At 58.4% G+C, this 15,270-nt stretch overlaps 1 protein-coding gene and 1 long non-coding RNA gene across 3 annotated transcripts; one reads left to right on the top strand and one right to left on the bottom strand.

Moving 5' to 3' along the window:
• Positions 1 to 3,743: 3,743 nt before the first annotated feature.
• LOC132689876 (uncharacterized) lies at positions 3,744 to 9,374 on the bottom strand. 2 transcript variants are annotated; one of them, XR_013552461.2, is made up of 3 exons: positions 8,770 to 9,374; positions 6,687 to 7,850; positions 3,744 to 6,222 (listed from the first exon to the last, which is right to left on the bottom strand). It is a non-coding gene; the product is annotated as an uncharacterized LOC132689876 (long non-coding RNA). The 2 variants fall into 2 exon arrangements; XR_013552460.2 differs by having other exon boundaries at positions 6,687 to 9,374.
• A 283-nt stretch (positions 9,375 to 9,657) lies between these two features.
• IRX3 (iroquois homeobox 3) lies at positions 9,658 to 13,062 on the top strand. The gene is made up of 4 exons (XM_060650755.3): positions 9,658 to 10,576; positions 10,763 to 11,882; positions 12,065 to 12,131; positions 12,604 to 13,062. The coding sequence occupies exons 1-4, from the start codon at positions 10,310 to 10,312 to the stop codon at positions 12,656 to 12,658; spliced, it is 1,509 nt and encodes a 502-aa protein (XP_060506738.1). The 5' UTR covers positions 9,658 to 10,309; the 3' UTR covers positions 12,659 to 13,062.
• The last annotated feature ends 2,208 nt before the right edge of the window (positions 13,063 to 15,270 follow it).

Raw genomic sequence — 15,270 nt, 5'->3', positions numbered from 1 at the left:
TCCAACCTGTGGGACGCCGCCAGAATTTGGGTCTGAACTGATTTTCTGAGAAAATCCTAGCGTTGGGATTTTATATGAAGTCTCCTAATAAGTCGCCCTAGTAAATATGGGCAATGGCGAGAGATTGTGTTTCCCTTCTCCTGTTCTCTGTGTGTCTCAGTCTGGTTTCTCCTGGTATCAGGCCCTGAGGCCAAAGCTTGCATGCAGGTGGCCTATATGGGAAATGGTCCCAGGGGGTAGGACCAGGAAGTGAAAGGGGGAGAAGGAAAACCACCAAGAGCAAAGCCTCGCTCTTGGTTGACTGTCCCTATGGGAGCTACATGCTGCTAGGACCTTCCGAGGCACTTAAGGCTTGCGTCTCCGAACCGCCTGCTCCAGAACAGAAGGGGAAGCCTTTATCCGTCCGCTCCCCCGGCAGGTCAAGGGCAGCCCCACAGGTGCTAATTCCCCGGCACTTCCAGGCGGCATACAGGTGGGTGCCCACAGGTGCCTCCTGCCGTCTCAGGTCAATACATCAAAGAAGCAAGAGGTCTGGAGTGGGGGCTGAACCTGCTTGTCGAAGCCACAATAGGACAGGGTGGAAAGAATTTGACGTGGGCCCAAGAGGTGTCCCTCGGAGCCGCCCTCCCTGCCGGAGGCACATGCAGCCTCTTGCTTTTGAACTCAAGCTCGGCCACGAGATGGCTCGGGCCAACGGAAGGTGAGCCGAAGTAGCCCGCCTTCGCTTTCAGGCAGAAGCTTCAAGAGCCAGGCTGTGTGATTCACCGTGCTCTCCAGATGGAGGCCCCTCTGTCACCCCGCGTCCTGGCACGCAGATGTCATGATCACTTGTAGCCTGGGTGCTCACCAGCCCCCGGGGACGCGAGGATCGTTTGGACTTTTAAAACTTTGCGAGACGATCAAAGCCTACGGGCATTATCCTCAGGACACCGTGTTGTGACCTCCGCCTTAGAAGAACCAAATTCTAGCGCCATAAGTGGACTAACGTGGGACTTGAGGTTCACTTCGCAAGCTGTGGATTTGGGGAAGGGAGGTCTCTCTTTGCTATATACCATAATATCCTGGCTTGGATACCGTAATACCAAGGGCAGACAAGAAAGCTGATGGAGGTGACCCTGCTCTGCGTCCTTTATGCCGGCACCATATGCTTTCAGCATATCTCAGTTTGGACCAGCTGCATTGCAAGTGTTCCATAACCACATGTGGCTAGTGGCTACCATAGTGGATAGAGCCCCTTGAAAATACAGTTGCCCCGGACCTTTCTGTCGTAGCCTCGTCTCCGCCACAACATCACCTCCCCACAGATTTGTGATTACGCTTTCCAAAGGACCAGCTCAGGGGCGCCTGGGTGGCTCAGTCGGTTAAGCGTCCGACTTCAGCTCAGGTCACGATCTCGCGGTTCGTGAGTTCGAGCCCCGCGTCGGGCTCTGGGCTGATGGCTCGGAGCCTGGAGCCTGCTTCCGATTCTGTGTCTCCCTCGCTCTCTGCCCCTCCCCCATTCATGCTGTGTCTCTCTCTGTCTCAAAAATAAATAAACGTTAAAAAATTTAAATAAATAAATAAATAAATAAAGGACCAGCTCTCCTACCCCCATCATATCACTTCGACTATCCTAGGAACATCACTTTCGCTTCCTAGGAAAGACTATACTTTCGGGGACCGTTGCTAGAGTTCATTGCAGAGGGCTGCTGCAAAAAGTTATAGGGCTTAGAAACAACAGAAAGGTATTCTCCCATGGTTCTAAAACCTAGATGTCTGAAAGGTGGCAGGGCTATTCGCCCTCTCTCTGAAGGCTCTAGGGGAGAATTCTTTCTGGCGTCTTTCTGGCATTTGGTGACAATCAGCACTTTTTGGCATTCCTTGGCTTGCAGATACATCGTTCCGATCTCTGCCTTGGCTTCACGTGGCTTCTCCCTCGGTGTCTATCTCTGTGTCTTTTTCTCTTCTTCTCACAAGGACACTAGTTTTCCTGGAGTAAGAACCCATGCCACTCCGGTGGGAGACAAAACTCCAGGAGGAGTTTCATTTCAACGAATTCTGTTTGCAGTGGCCTTATTTCCCAATAAGGTCCCATTCTGGGGTTCCGGGAAAGAGGCGAATTTGGGGAAGACACTATTCGACCGGGTACACCCGGTATCACTGTGTTGTTTATGGTACTTGATTCTATCTTAACTTGTCCTACTTGCTTTCCTGTTTGCTCTCTGATTGCCCCCCAGTAAAACGGAACCTCCATGTGAACAGCTATCTCATCATTCTGCACCTAACACCGTTTCTAGCACACAGAAGGCACTCAAGAAATATTGGCTGCAAAGACAAATGGAGGGAGGGAGCAAAGAAGAAAGAAACTTTCTGGTTTGACATTTTTAAGATGGTGCCTGGGAATCAAGAAAGGGCTGACGCTAAGGGGGCTTCCTACAAATGGCTGCTTGGGACCAGTCTGTGTATTCTCTTCCCAGAAGCTTTAGAATAAGCCCAGCTCGGGCTCCTGGATGGCCTCTCAGAGCTATCCATTCCCATACCTCCTAGGAACCTGCCCTCAGTCTTATCCCACCACAGAAAAGAGGGTGCCTAGCTAGCCAGGAGGGTGGTACCGGAAAAAAGGAAAAAGGAGACACTCACAACTCCCGCCCAGGGCACGCCTTGTGCCACGCTCTTCCCTTTGGAGGAGGGGTGTGCACCCACAAGGGTGCACCCGCCTTGCAACTGAGAATGCAAAGCAGTAAGGACGCTCAGCTGCCTACTGGCAATTCACAGAAGTGGGCTAGCTGGAGACCGGAGCAAACCGGAATGCTTGGTAAACGGGTAGCAGCCATGAACGCTGGGTGACGGGGCTCACAAAGGAGAGTCTTGTGTTTCCTAGCCTTCGAGTTTTTCAAACAAACTGAGACCTGGATTTTTTAAGAAAATTATCTCACTAGCAAGTGTGGGCAATCAATTCAATTTTCCAAAAGCTCAGCAGAGGCCCACCTCCCCGCCCCTGCCACCACCACCAAAAGGCTGCCTGTGACCAGAGGTAACCCTTGATTCCCACCCTCTGGGGAACGCAGCTCCTCGGAGTGTCTTTAAGAATCGGAAATTTCCAGTGTGGGTGGGAGCAAAATGGAACTCTGGTCCGTAGACTCATACGGGGAAGACTGAACCAAAAAGAGGCAAGGAACAGGTTCAAACACCTACAGTTAGGCCTATGCAAAGCAGACACCTTCTCTCCATTCCCAAGCAGGGATAAAGCATCCTTGACCTCAGCTGTAGTTTTGCCCAGATCCTCTCCAAATATTTACATGAACTGTAAGGATCAAGGTGAAGGGAAAACCCTACAGCCTGGCTGCCCTTTCCTTTCCTTCAAGCCGGGGGCTAGTCTTCAAATACCTCCCTCCCAAGCTCCCAGCACCACCTTCCCAAATCATAGTTAAGAATATCAGATGGGGTTCCAGTCGGGACTTGGCCAAGTTCTCTAAGCCTCAGTTTCCCCATCACTAAGATAATGGCTAGGTCATACCTCAGGTTTGTACAAATTAGAGAAAGGCACTTCTTTTCCAGTGCAGCCCCAAGCCAAGGCACCAGCTTGATGAGCACAGAAAGACTGGAATTCAGGACCCTCTTCGCCCCTCAGCCGGGTGCCTTTGTTCAGTGAGCAACCTGCACAACCGTTCAGGGCCACCCTGGATAGTCTCTCCTTTGTAGACTTTATGTGTGATACTGTTTAACACTCATTATTTGTGACAATCCTTAACACAATTATTGGGTAAATTATAATAAGGCAACACGTTTTTATTCAATCCTAATTTTTTTTTACATACTCTTCAACAGAGAATGATATTAACTAAACCCTACGGTGCTGTGGCCTTTGGGGTCCTCAGTATGATTTCTCTTAGAGGCAGAGAATTAATATTGTTGAGGAATAAGAAACATCCCCTGTTCAATTCTCCCATCTCTTCTGAAAAAGATCCAGTATTTAATAATTCCAACACTTGCTAATCAATACACACACACACACACACACACACACACACGCACGCACCCTCTCCAAGTGATTCCTGAGCAAGCACCGTGGCTCAAATGTTTTAGATCACTTGCTTTTAGTTGTTTTTTATCTCTTCCCATTTCCCTTTATGGTGAGTAACACCCACTTTTCAATTTACAGTAGCCGTATCAGGTTTTCTTTCCCAAAACATGTATTTAAGTATTTAAAATGAGTCAACTTAAGGAAAAATGTTAAACAATAGCAGAGGTGGTGGCGGAGGGCTTGAAGTTTGGGAAACTCAACACCACTGACTCCAGACAAGCCCAGATCCTGATGTTTTCTCAGCTTTCCCAGTTTCGAGTTGGGAGGAGGCCGGCGGATGAGGGCAAACTGTCCCACCCAGAGGTTCCCCGCTCCGCTGCGTCTGGAGCTGGGCATCCAGGCCTTTCTGACTGTTCCAGCAGTCGGTTCCCTCTGAGCTCGACTGGGAATTTGCTCCCTGCAAGTCCTGACTTTCATACACCTTCACCTCTTTGAGAGGCAGGCCCGGTCCTGTCTCCTGAGCTCTGGGGACCTTCTCAGAGAGGGACATGCCCCCTCTAGAATGACTGGGTCCTCCAGGTCGGCTCTGTCAGGCTGAGCCCAGGCCCGAGCCCGGCAGGGACAAGGCAGGGGCCTGTGGCAACCTTCCCTGGCCCAGCGAAGCCGCTGCGCCCTTCCAGATTAAGGAGTGAGTGGAGCCGGGGACACAATGAGGCTGTGTTTGATCCCGCGACGTGTCACTCATTTCAAACAATTCATTGCCACTAGACGACGACGTTGTCAGGCACTAATTTCCTGGTGGCGCTCCATCACAGGCCTCGAAGCATCAGGGGAGGGGGAGGGGCAGAGGCCCACGGGTCTGGGGCGCGAGGGAACCTTCTCGAGCGAGGCGGGGGTTCCCGTAACGAGGCTTTAATGAGGGGAGCGCGGCCCGCCTTTGTGGAGAAGCCCAAGGAGGCGGCGGCGGCCGGGCCGAGCTCTCCGAGAGGTCACTTCCTCCCCGGGGCCGAGCACCCGCGATCCCGTTGAGGGCCAGCTGCGGCCACCAGGCCGGGCGCCCGCTGCGGGCTCTCTTGGGCCCGCGCCACCCTCGCCGGCCCCGAATTGCGGCCGGAAACGGAGTATTTCCATGCAACAATGCAAACGCGCTCATTACCATCTCCTCAATATGCAGGAAGAAAATGCACTAGGCTGGCCGAGCCCCATCACCCGGCTCCGGCCTCGGCATCCAATAAGGCGACATATTCATCTCCCAAGATGGATGAGGAGGGGGCGCCGCAGGGAAGGCAGATCCACGGGGGGGGGGGGGACACGTCCCGGGGAGGAAGAGGAGAAGAGAGAAAATACAAGCGCAGCAGAGCCTGAGACGCAGACCAAGGAATCGGAGAAGGAAATAGATTAGGATGAACGAAAGAAAGAAAGGTGGATGGAGAAATGAGGGTGAGGGCGAGGGGCAGTCACAGAGGCAGACAGGGATAAAAACAGACAAAATAAGGGAAGGGGCAAGGAGCAAAACTGAGAAAAGTAACTGCGAAGTGGTCCAGAGGAGCGGATAAAACCACGAAATGGGGAGCGCGCGGAGGAAAGAATGGAAGTGAATGAGTTAGAAATCGAATACCCAGAAAGTGGGACAGACAGACACAGACGGGGAGAGGAAAACAAAGGAGAGGGAGGCAGTGAAACTGCTCAAGTCAGGTGGAAAAAGGATGATCGTGGAGAGGTAAAGAAAAATCAGATCACTTGCGCTGAAGGCCAGGTTGTCGATCCCGGCCATCCTGGGCGCTGCGAGTCGCGGGCCGCTCGGAGACAGGGGCCGAGGGCCAGGTGGGGGACGCGCAGGGGCGCAGCGGGGAGCCAGGGGCCGCCAGCCGGCCTCGCACCCCTCCTTGGGCTGCCCTGCAGGCTCCGGGGTGCCCAGGGCTGACTTGGGGCCCACTCTGCGCGTCGCGGCCCGCAGCCGCCGCGGCCGGCCAGGCGGCCTCTCCCTCGCCGAGAGCAAAGTTGGCAAAGTTTCTCCCAAAGTTTCCCTGACGCTTCTCGGGACGCAGGGACCGGCTCCGAGGCCCTGGCGGCTGGTGGGGAGCGGCAGCCCGTTCCGGGGCGGCTCTGGAGGCCGCCGGCCCGCGCCTCCTGGGATGCCCGGGGTCCGGATTCTGGCCTGATGCAAATCGCTCCCGGTGAGGACGCCAGGCCACGCACTCCGGGTGTCTGCAGGGCTGCTAATAGCGGAGAGAGAGAATGCGGGGGAGAGAGAGAGAGAAACAGAGAGAGAGAGAGAGAAGAAAAAAATATTCTCAGCTCAATTTAAGTCTCATGGAAAGGGCTTACAACTGTAATTAAATCATTAAATTCTTGTCTACGCTTCACAGAGCGGAGAGAAATTAACTTCCCACCAACCTCATTTTCTATTTGAACATGAAATAATGATTTTCTGCCCGTCTAATTACAAAGCCAACATCTGATCAAGCCAGCATCCAGAGGGGATTATCACATGCACGAGTATTAGACCTCATTACCAGCTTGAGTGCAAAATTATTACATCTTGTAATTGGATGGTGAGATTTATATACAGATCGGCCCGGTTTCTGTAAGATTGTAATTACAAGCTTCGTTGGTTAGCTACTTATCAGAACTTTGCAGGAAAACAAAACAAATGACTGAGGAAAACGAGCATTTCATTAACCTGTAACCCGAGCGCGGGGGGAGGGAGCGGTGGGAGCGTGCGCCGCGGCGTCTGCAGGAAGCGGAGGGATCGCCGGCCGCACTGCAGCCCGGGGATTTCGGTTCTGGGAGAGAAGGACTGAAGATGGGCCTCGGCGGGGAGACCTAGGGCGACAGCGGCGCCCCTCGACGGGGACGCGCGCGCACCGTGGGGCTGGGCGAGGAGGGGGCGGGAAGTGGGCCTGGTGGCTAGCTGCTGGCTTTCAGCGCGCGGCGCTGCCCTTGAGCCTGGCGGGCCGCGCGGCCCCTGGGCGTACATCGGGCCGCGCGGCCCCAGGTGCGAGTCCAGCGAACGCTGCTGCGTGCACCAAACGTGTGCTAGGGACACCCTCTCCGTGCACTGCCACACTCTGGGCCGCGTAGAGAGAGCGCCTACAGCAAGACTCCGAAGCGCTTTGTGCGCCGGGGACGTTGGAAGAAGGCGAAAAGACGGAGAAGCTTTTGTGTGCGGCACGTTTGTGCGCGCGTGCCTTTCCCAAATCAGCTTCCCGTGCACCTGCTTTTCCTCCCTGTGCGAGTGTGCCACTTTGACCTCATCCCTTGGATTAAAAAGCTCTGGAAATGGTTCGGCTGTCCTCGAACCCCAGAGTTCAGTCCGGAGCCGGGTTCCGTTGGCCCGGTCGAGTTGGGGAGCCAGTGCCACGTCGGGGCTCGGCCGCCTTCGACGCTGAGTCCCGACGTGAAGCGCGGATCGCCCGGGCCAGGGCGGGGCTGATCTCTGCTGGACACTAGAGTAGCGAAGAGGCCGCTTCCGCCCGGGGCCTGGGCGCCTTCTTGAGTACGCGTATGGGTTTGGAGGGGGGTGCCTTCGGGGCTATGAGCGCCCCTAGACCTTCGTGGTTGGGTCACTGAGAACAACCTCGTCCCTTTCCTGGCCTCTTTCCCGCCTGGCTCCACGCTGCCAGGTCAATAGTTGGTTAATGCGGAAGAAGCGTCTCCGGGGCTCATGGTTTTTCTCTTAGCCTTCTGGAAGAGCTGAGTTAAATAGCGAGCGTTTCATCCGGGCATTTACAGCGCAGCCCCAGAGTCCCCACCTCGGAACCTAGCTCTTGGCTCGCTCCGGTCTGGCGCCGCCACTTTGCACAAACTCTAGGGTTCAGGGGCGTCGAGGCTCGAGGTCTGACACCTAGGAAACAGTCCGGGAAATAATGTTACCCTCAATTTTGTCACCCCTGAAATCTTCCGCGAGAAGGTGAGCCCCATGACTCCCTATGCCATTTGGCTTCGAGGTTTAACTGTAAACGAAATCAGGCTCCGGGGAAACATTTCAAAGCCAGAGCTTCCCCTGATACCTCCTCCTCTGGGGAGACTCCAGCTAAGGCCAACGCCCGGTATCTGGAAGAGAAGCAGGTGGGGGGAGGATATGGGAAAGAGCTCGACCGGATTTGAGGAATTTGAAAAGGCCACACAAGTCAGTTTCCCCAGTTGAACCCCAAACCTGGCCGCCCCCAAACTTTCCCTTGTCTTCCACCCCATTTTTCTCTGGAGCCGCCGCCGGGTGCCAAGCCCCGTGGAAAGATGGCGGGGGGGGTGTGTGGGAGTGATGGGCGAGGTCAAAACTGGGAGTTCATTCCTCAACTGGACTGCCCAAAGCTGCTCGGACCAAAGATAGCCCGGGCCCCTCACTCTGATGGAATTCGGATTCAATTGCCCTCTCCATCAGCGCGCGGCGGCCAGTTTCCGCCTCGAAGCCCGAACTGGCCACTCCAGGACAGAGTCACCGCCTCCGTGTTGTCCCCGGAGCGCTACCGCTGCAGGTCTGGCCTGCGCGTCAGTCGCAGCCGCGGCCTAAAGCTTTTAGCCCAGAGCCTCTACGATTCCGGGAATTTCAATCCCGCTGTCGGCTGCACGCCCTAATCCGTGAAGGTGGGCGTTCGGATACTGGGATTTCAGGTTTGATTTAGGAAATATTCCACTGTGGGACCAAAAGTCTTGCCTCCCATCCCCACCCGAGACGGTGATAGGATCCTTACAGAAAGAAAACGTGTCGGCACGGTGATCGGGGAGCAGGGGAAGGGGTAGTGAAAGCAAGGATGTCTACAGACCGAAAATTCCAATATACAAACTTCTCGGAGCGCTCTGGGAAAGTTCCCGGAGCCTCAGCCTCCGGCTCTCTGCTCCTCCACCATCGCACACCCGCTTAGGGCACCGGCAGGCGCCACTTCCCAGTCGTGGCTCCCCAGGATCCCCGGGGCGGGAGGGGGGAGGCGGGTGTCCACACTTCAGTCCCGGCAAAGGCAGAGCCCGCCATTTCTAATAAGAGATTCGCACCCGGACACAGGAGGCGTTAAAGTGGCTGGGTAGGGGTCTGTTTCGCTCCCCTGGGCAATGAGATGGCCTTTGAAGAATCGACCGGGGCGCACCCCTTCACCCTTCGCGAATTCTTCTAGCTTTTTTCCTACGCCGCGGACAGTGCCTGGAGTCTAGAGGTGCGAGCCGAAAAAGGGTCCGGGCCGAGGAAAGCCCCAGCGCCTGCCCTGGACCAGGATCTGGTCCCGACCCAGGCCCCGCGCTGGGGCGGGGGGAGAGGTACCGAGGGCGGGCAGCGGGGAGGGGCGAGCTGACCCCGTCCTAACCCGCGTCCCCAGCGCCTCCCGCTCCCCCTCCCCGCGCAGGCCGGAGGGGGCGGGCAAGGACTCCCAGCGCCCGGGCTCGCGTCCCCGCCCCGCCCCGCCCAGCGCGCCGTATCCTCCGGGGTGGGCGGCCCCGCCTGGAAGGCGCCCAGGCGATTGGCGACTCGGGAAGGAGACGCGAGGAAAAGTCGAATAAGAGGGCGCGACGTCAGACCCGAGATTTGGGGAAGGGCAAGGGAGGAGGTGAGGGCGGGGACGGACACACAGACTTAGACACGGATCCACGGACTCACACCCCCCGCACAGCACCCTAAGTGTCCCCAACTTTAGGCCGCCTGAGCCCAGGGCGCCGAAGCCAGGGCTGGGGGTGGGGGTGGGGGGGAGTGTCGTGGGAGTAGAGAGAGTGAGATAAAAACAGGGGTGAAGAAAGAGTGAAGGGAGCAGAAAAGGGAGAAGAGCAAAAGGAATAGAGAGAACGGGAAAGGAGAGAGAAAAGAGTTTCCGATCGTCCAGGAGAGTGAAGGAGCCCGAAGGAGCGGAAGCGATCCTAGGGGGAAGAGGAGCGCTGAGAGGGAGGGGAGAGGAAGGGCGAGGAGGGGGAGTACAAACTAGAGGAGGGTGAAGGAAGCGAGGCGCGACACTGCTCGGGGAGAGGAGGGCAGTGAGGAGCGAGGCGCGGGCAGAGGCGGCTCGGACTGCCGAGAGGAGGGAGCGCGGCGCAGAGAGGAGGGGCTTGCGGGCCCGTAGAAATGTCAATCAGAGCCCGGAGCCCCGGGAATCTCCGCCAATCTGTTCGGACCTGACCTGGCTCCTCGCCGCCGCCGCCGCCGCCGCCGCCGCCGCCGCCGCCGCGGAGCAGATCAATAGGCGAACGCGGAGCGCTGCGCAGCGCGGGAGGCAGCGCGGCCCCAGCCCGGCCCAGCCCCCGATGCGCGCAGGAGCCCGCGGGCGGCGCTGAGCTGGGCGGCCCAGGGGGCCGGGCCCCCTCTCCGTCCGTGCCCCGCGGGCCACCATGTCCTTCCCCCAGCTCGGATACCAGTACATCCGCCCGCTCTACCCACCCGAGCGCCCGGGGGCCGCCGGCGGCGGCGGCAGCGCTGGAGCCCGGGGCGGCCCAGGAGCCGGAGCCTCGGAGCTGGCCGCCTCGGGGTCCCTGTCCAACGTGCTCTCCTCCGTGTACGGGGCGCCCTATGCCGCGGCGGCAGCGGCTGCCGCCGCCGCCCAAGGCTACGGTGCCTTTCTGCCCTACGCCGCCGAGCTGCCCATCTTCCCGCAGCTGGTAAGCGCCCAGGGAGCCGGAGTGGGGCGGGGGGAGGGTTGGAGCTGGGGCGCGGGACGAGGTGGAGCGCGCGGGAGTAGACTAGCGGGGCCCAGGCCGGGAAGGTGGAGGCGGCGACGGCCAGGGCGGCTAGGGCTCACCCGCGCTCCCTCCGCGCGTGTCCCTTCCTTCTCCATGTGCGTACAGGGCGCGCAGTACGAGCTGAAAGACAGCCCGGGGGTGCAGCATCCGGCCGCGGCCGCCGCGTTTCCGCACCCGCACCCCGCCTTCTACCCGTATGGCCAGTACCAGTTCGGGGACCCGTCCCGTCCCAAGAACGCCACCCGGGAGAGCACCAGCACGCTCAAGGCCTGGCTGAACGAGCACCGCAAGAACCCCTACCCCACCAAGGGCGAGAAGATCATGCTGGCCATCATCACCAAGATGACCCTCACCCAGGTGTCCACCTGGTTCGCCAACGCGCGCCGGCGCCTCAAGAAAGAGAACAAGATGACTTGGGCGCCCCGCAGCCGCACCGACGAGGAGGGCAACGCTTACGGGAGCGAGCGCGAGGAGGAAGACGAGGAGGAGGACGAAGAAGACAGCAAGCGCGAGCTGGAGCTGGAGGAGGAGGAGCTCGTGGGGGAGGAGGAGGACACGGGGGGCGAGGGCCTGGCGGACGACGACGAGGACGAGGAGATCGATTTGGAGAACTTAGACGGTGCGACCGCGGGGCCTGAGCTGGCCTTGTCTGGGGCGGCACACAGGGACGGCGACCTCGGCCTGAGACCCATTTCAGACTCCAAGAATAGCGACTCGGACGACAGCTCGGAGGGCTTGGAGGAGCGTCCGCTGCCCGTGTTGAGTCTGGCCCCGGCGCCACCGCCGGTGGCCGCGGTTCTGCCGTCTCCGCCCTCGCCTCCTGCAGGCCTGGACCCCTGCGCTCCCGCACCACCGCCCGCCTCAGCCCTGCAGAAGCCCAAGATCTGGTCCCTGGCCGAGACGGCCACAAGCCCGGACAACCCGCGCCGCTCGCCTCCGGGCGCGGGAGGTTCTCCCCCGGGGGCAGCCGTCGCGCCCCCAGCCCTGCAGCTCTCTCCGGCCGCGGCAGCCGCCGCGGCTCACAGACTCGTCTCGGCGCCGCTGGGCAAGTTCCCCGCTTGGACCAACCGGCCGTTCCCAGGCCCTACGCCGGGCCCACGCCCGCACCCGCTCTCCCTGCTGGGCTCGGCCCCTCCACACCTGCTGGGACTTCCCGGAGCCGCGGGCCACCCGGCCGCCGCCGCTGCCGCCTTCGCTCGGCCGGCGGAGCCCGAGGGCGGAACAGGTGACTACTGAGCGCCGCAGCGGAGGAAGGGGGTGGGTTCTGGGGGTCGCGCCGGGGCGGACGGAGATGGCAGGACCCCGGGGGGCGCGGGGCGCTCTCCACCCGGCGCCCGCCTCCCGCGGCCCTGAGTGCCGGCGTGGAGCTCTCTAAAGGCCCTCCTTTTTCTTCCCCGCTTGCCTTAGATCGCTGTAGTGCCTTGGAAGTGGAGAAAAAGTTACTCAAGACGGCTTTCCAGCCCGTGCCCAGGCGGTAAGAGACCCCGCGGTAGGGGCGGACGGTGGGACGAGCAAGTGGGGGAGGAACGAACGCGGAGCACTGGAGGCTTTTGCCCCCGGGGAATGCAGCCGGGACGTGCTTTAAAAAGGGGACCAGACACACACTCCTCCGTAGTGCCCGCGGGCCCAGAGAGGCCTCGGGCAATCCCAGCCCGGCACCCGGGCGCGGCCCAGGGTACGGCGCGGTAGGAACCCGGGCCCCCGCCGGGCCAGCGGCGACTCTGGGAAGCCCACCTGGCGGTCTTCGAGCCGGGACCTCGGGTCCCTACTCCTTCCCAACCTTCTCTAGCTAAACCGGAAGCCCAACATCTACAGCTGGACATCATCTGACACTGAGACACCTCCCAGTCCCCCGGCCTCAGTCCCAGGTTGGGTGTCCCAAATCCTAGGCAGCGTCGGTGCCCCGAACTCTCACTTCCTTTGCTACCACTGCTTCTCTCTTCCAGGCCCCAGAACCACCTGGATGCCGCTTTGGTCTTATCGGCTCTCTCCTCCTCCTAGTACTTATTTTTAAAAATTTTCAATCGTTGTAATAATTGTAAAAACAAAAAACAAAAAACAAAACTCTCTGTATAGTTATGACTTGTAAGCATGTCCGTGTATGAATACCTAAGAAACAAAACTAAGCAAAAAGAAAAAAAAGAAAAAAAAAAAAAGAAATAAACCAAGTTCCCTCAGTCCTCCCCAAGTGGCTTCTGTACCCCACATTAGCTGAGTTTGTGAGGGTTTTTCTGGTTGATGTTGTTCGGTTGATTTTGGGAGGTGGAGTTGCCGTGAGAATAAGAGTGTCTGACTTTTTTTTTTTTTTTGTATATACAGAAAAATGTACATATGTGTGAACCAAATTGTACAAGAAAGTATCTATTTTTGGCTAAATAAATGAGCTGTTGCCACTTTGACTATAACCTGCCTGTCTGCCCGCCCCCCCCCCCCTCCACGGACGGATCTATTTGGTTTTTGTTTTGTTTTGTTTTGTTTTGTTTTGTTTTATCCGCTGCCCCCGCTCCCCATGTTTGAAGAGTCGCCGGAATCAGCGGGAAAAGAACGACAGTCAGGACCCAGGACCGTGTGATCACAAGAGTGCAGAAGCCAAGGAGACACAGAGGTGGCGGGGCTGGGGGCACCGCTGGAGGTGAGGCAGTTGGAGAAGTAGCTGGGGTGCCCCAGGGAAAGGGCAGAGGAGACAGCTGGGGGGAAATCGGAGAAGATGCCCTCCGAGGAGCCTGGGGAGTTGGGCCCACCCGGTCGGTCCACTGGATCAACCCTGGGGTTTGGGGCCTGCTCGGATGGCATGGCAGAAAGACCCAGAGAAGGGTCTGGATGCAGAAAGGTTAGGTTGGGGGGTTCTCATCAGTCCCGCGCCCCCATTCTTAGATAGGCACAATTGAGGCTCTCTGAGTCTTATGTCAGGGCATGTGCAAGTTCAGTTCAAGCCCTTTCCAACCTCGCTGCACCCCCAGACTCCTCCTTACAGATGCGAGGGTGAGGGGTGGCGGTGAATAGGGGTTGCCTACGGAGGAGCAGCGACCCGGGGATGCACAGCATTTCCTCTTAGTGACCGTGCCCAGCCCAAATTGAGAGTGGGGGGACCTGAGTCCCGGTGGCCTCTGTGCATCTTGGCACCCCAGCGGGTTTTACCCCAAGTGCCCTGGAAGGATAGCTTTCTAGGGTGCTGGTGGGGGGTGCGGGGGTGTTGGGGCCTGTGTACCTATCCAGCCAGGATTCCGGCTTGGGGCCTGTCAGGGGGTGGGCGCGCCGGGGGGAGGGAGCCGGGAAATTTGGGGCTGGAGCTCCCTCTACAGGACAAAAGGGCCACTCAGCGCCTGCCTCGGAGGCCTCTCCAGCCAGGCCTGGCCTGGCCGCCCGCTGGCCTCCCCGTCCTCGCCCTCTTGTTTTCTCTTTCAGTCCAACAGCCTTGCCCAACTTTGATTTGAACAAGTTGTAGGGACCACTGGAAGAGTGCCGCCTTGGGCACGAAGTGGGGGGTACCTTTTTTTTTTTTTTTTTAATTTTCCTCCTCTTTGGTTAGTCAATTTAGTTAGTAAATTTTGTGGTTAGTAAGTTTCGTCCCGTGTGGAGCCTGTGACAGTCTCGTGGCTCCCCTGGGAGGTTTGGGCAGGGCTCGAACGTCTGAAGCCACAGAACAAAGCACGGAATTGTATGTATTGTACAGCTCCAGGTTCCACAGGAGCCTGGTCCACATGGGGACCCATCCAGGCTGGGGGGGAGTGGGGACAGCTGCCAGCGGGCACCCCCCCGGGAAACCCCAGCGAGGCTGGATAGGCGGGGTATGGTGGGCCCTCCAGGGGCCAGTGGGTCTGTTGGTGGCCAGTGTGTTAGTCCGTGGCCTTTCACAGAGGCCTGGTGAAGCAGAGGCTGACATCTGGGCAAAGACATTCTGAGGCTGGGACTCCCCCTCCGGCCCCTTCCCCAGAGGTGGGAGATGTTTCTCTGGCTCCCTCCTCTCCCAGCTCTTTATTAATGGTGTTTACAGGTCCAGACTCCTTCCCAGGACTTAGATACAGGCTGTGGTTCAGCTCAGGCCCTGGCCCCATGGAACAGGCTTCAACTGCCTGAGTGGGCCTTGAACCTCAGAGGCCAGGGCCTTGGAGCCAGGCAGAGGCCTCCGCTAATCAGCATGAGTGTCTTTAGGGGGACAGCACGCCTGATAGCCTGTCAGCTATGGCCTCACAAGCTTCTCTGTCGCACAGACCTAGCTCCCCAGTCTATGTCCCGTGAATCTCTGAGCAGATAATTAACTTCGCTGTGCTGTATTTCCTCATCTGTGCAATGGGAATAATCATGCCTACCCGCCAGGTGGATGTGCCCACGAGAGACAGAGACTGTCCAGGCCTGGCATGTGGTAGTGAGGGTGACATAGCTTTAGTATCACTAACGTTCTATTCTAGAATCTCAGTCCCCTCTCTTCGACTCTGGACGGTATTCAGCTCACCCGCTCCCATCAGCCATAACAGTGAGGCGTCTGCCTCCAGGCATCTCAGGACCCAGCTCGACCCAGGGAGAAAGGAAACTCCCCAGGCAGGGGTGATCGGGGAAAGGGGTGACGGCAGAAGTCCGGCAGCCTTTCCACACGGAACGTCAGCCCAGGGAGG

The sequence above is a fragment of the Panthera onca genome, chromosome E2 (genome assembly GCF_046562875.1).
Source record: "Panthera onca isolate mPanOnc1 chromosome E2, mPanOnc1 haplotype 2, whole genome shotgun sequence".
Lineage (NCBI taxonomy): Eukaryota > Metazoa > Chordata > Mammalia > Carnivora > Felidae > Panthera > Panthera onca.
The sequence above is the reverse complement of the archived record's forward strand: the minus strand, read 5'-3'. Positions and strand labels throughout refer to the sequence as shown.

Excerpts from the sequence above, each read along its gene's own strand:
- IRX3 (XM_060650755.3), top strand. The coding sequence starts at position 10,310 with ATGTCCTTCCCCCAGCTCGGATACCAGTACATCCGCCCGCTCTACCCA. Across the intron at positions 10,577-10,762 it reads TGCCCATCTTCCCGCAGCTG|GGCGCGCAGTACGAGCTGAA; the intron begins GTAAGCGCCCAG and ends ATGTGCGTACAG. Across the intron at positions 12,132-12,603 it reads TTCCAGCCCGTGCCCAGGCG|GCCCCAGAACCACCTGGATG; the intron begins GTAAGAGACCCC and ends TCTCTCTTCCAG.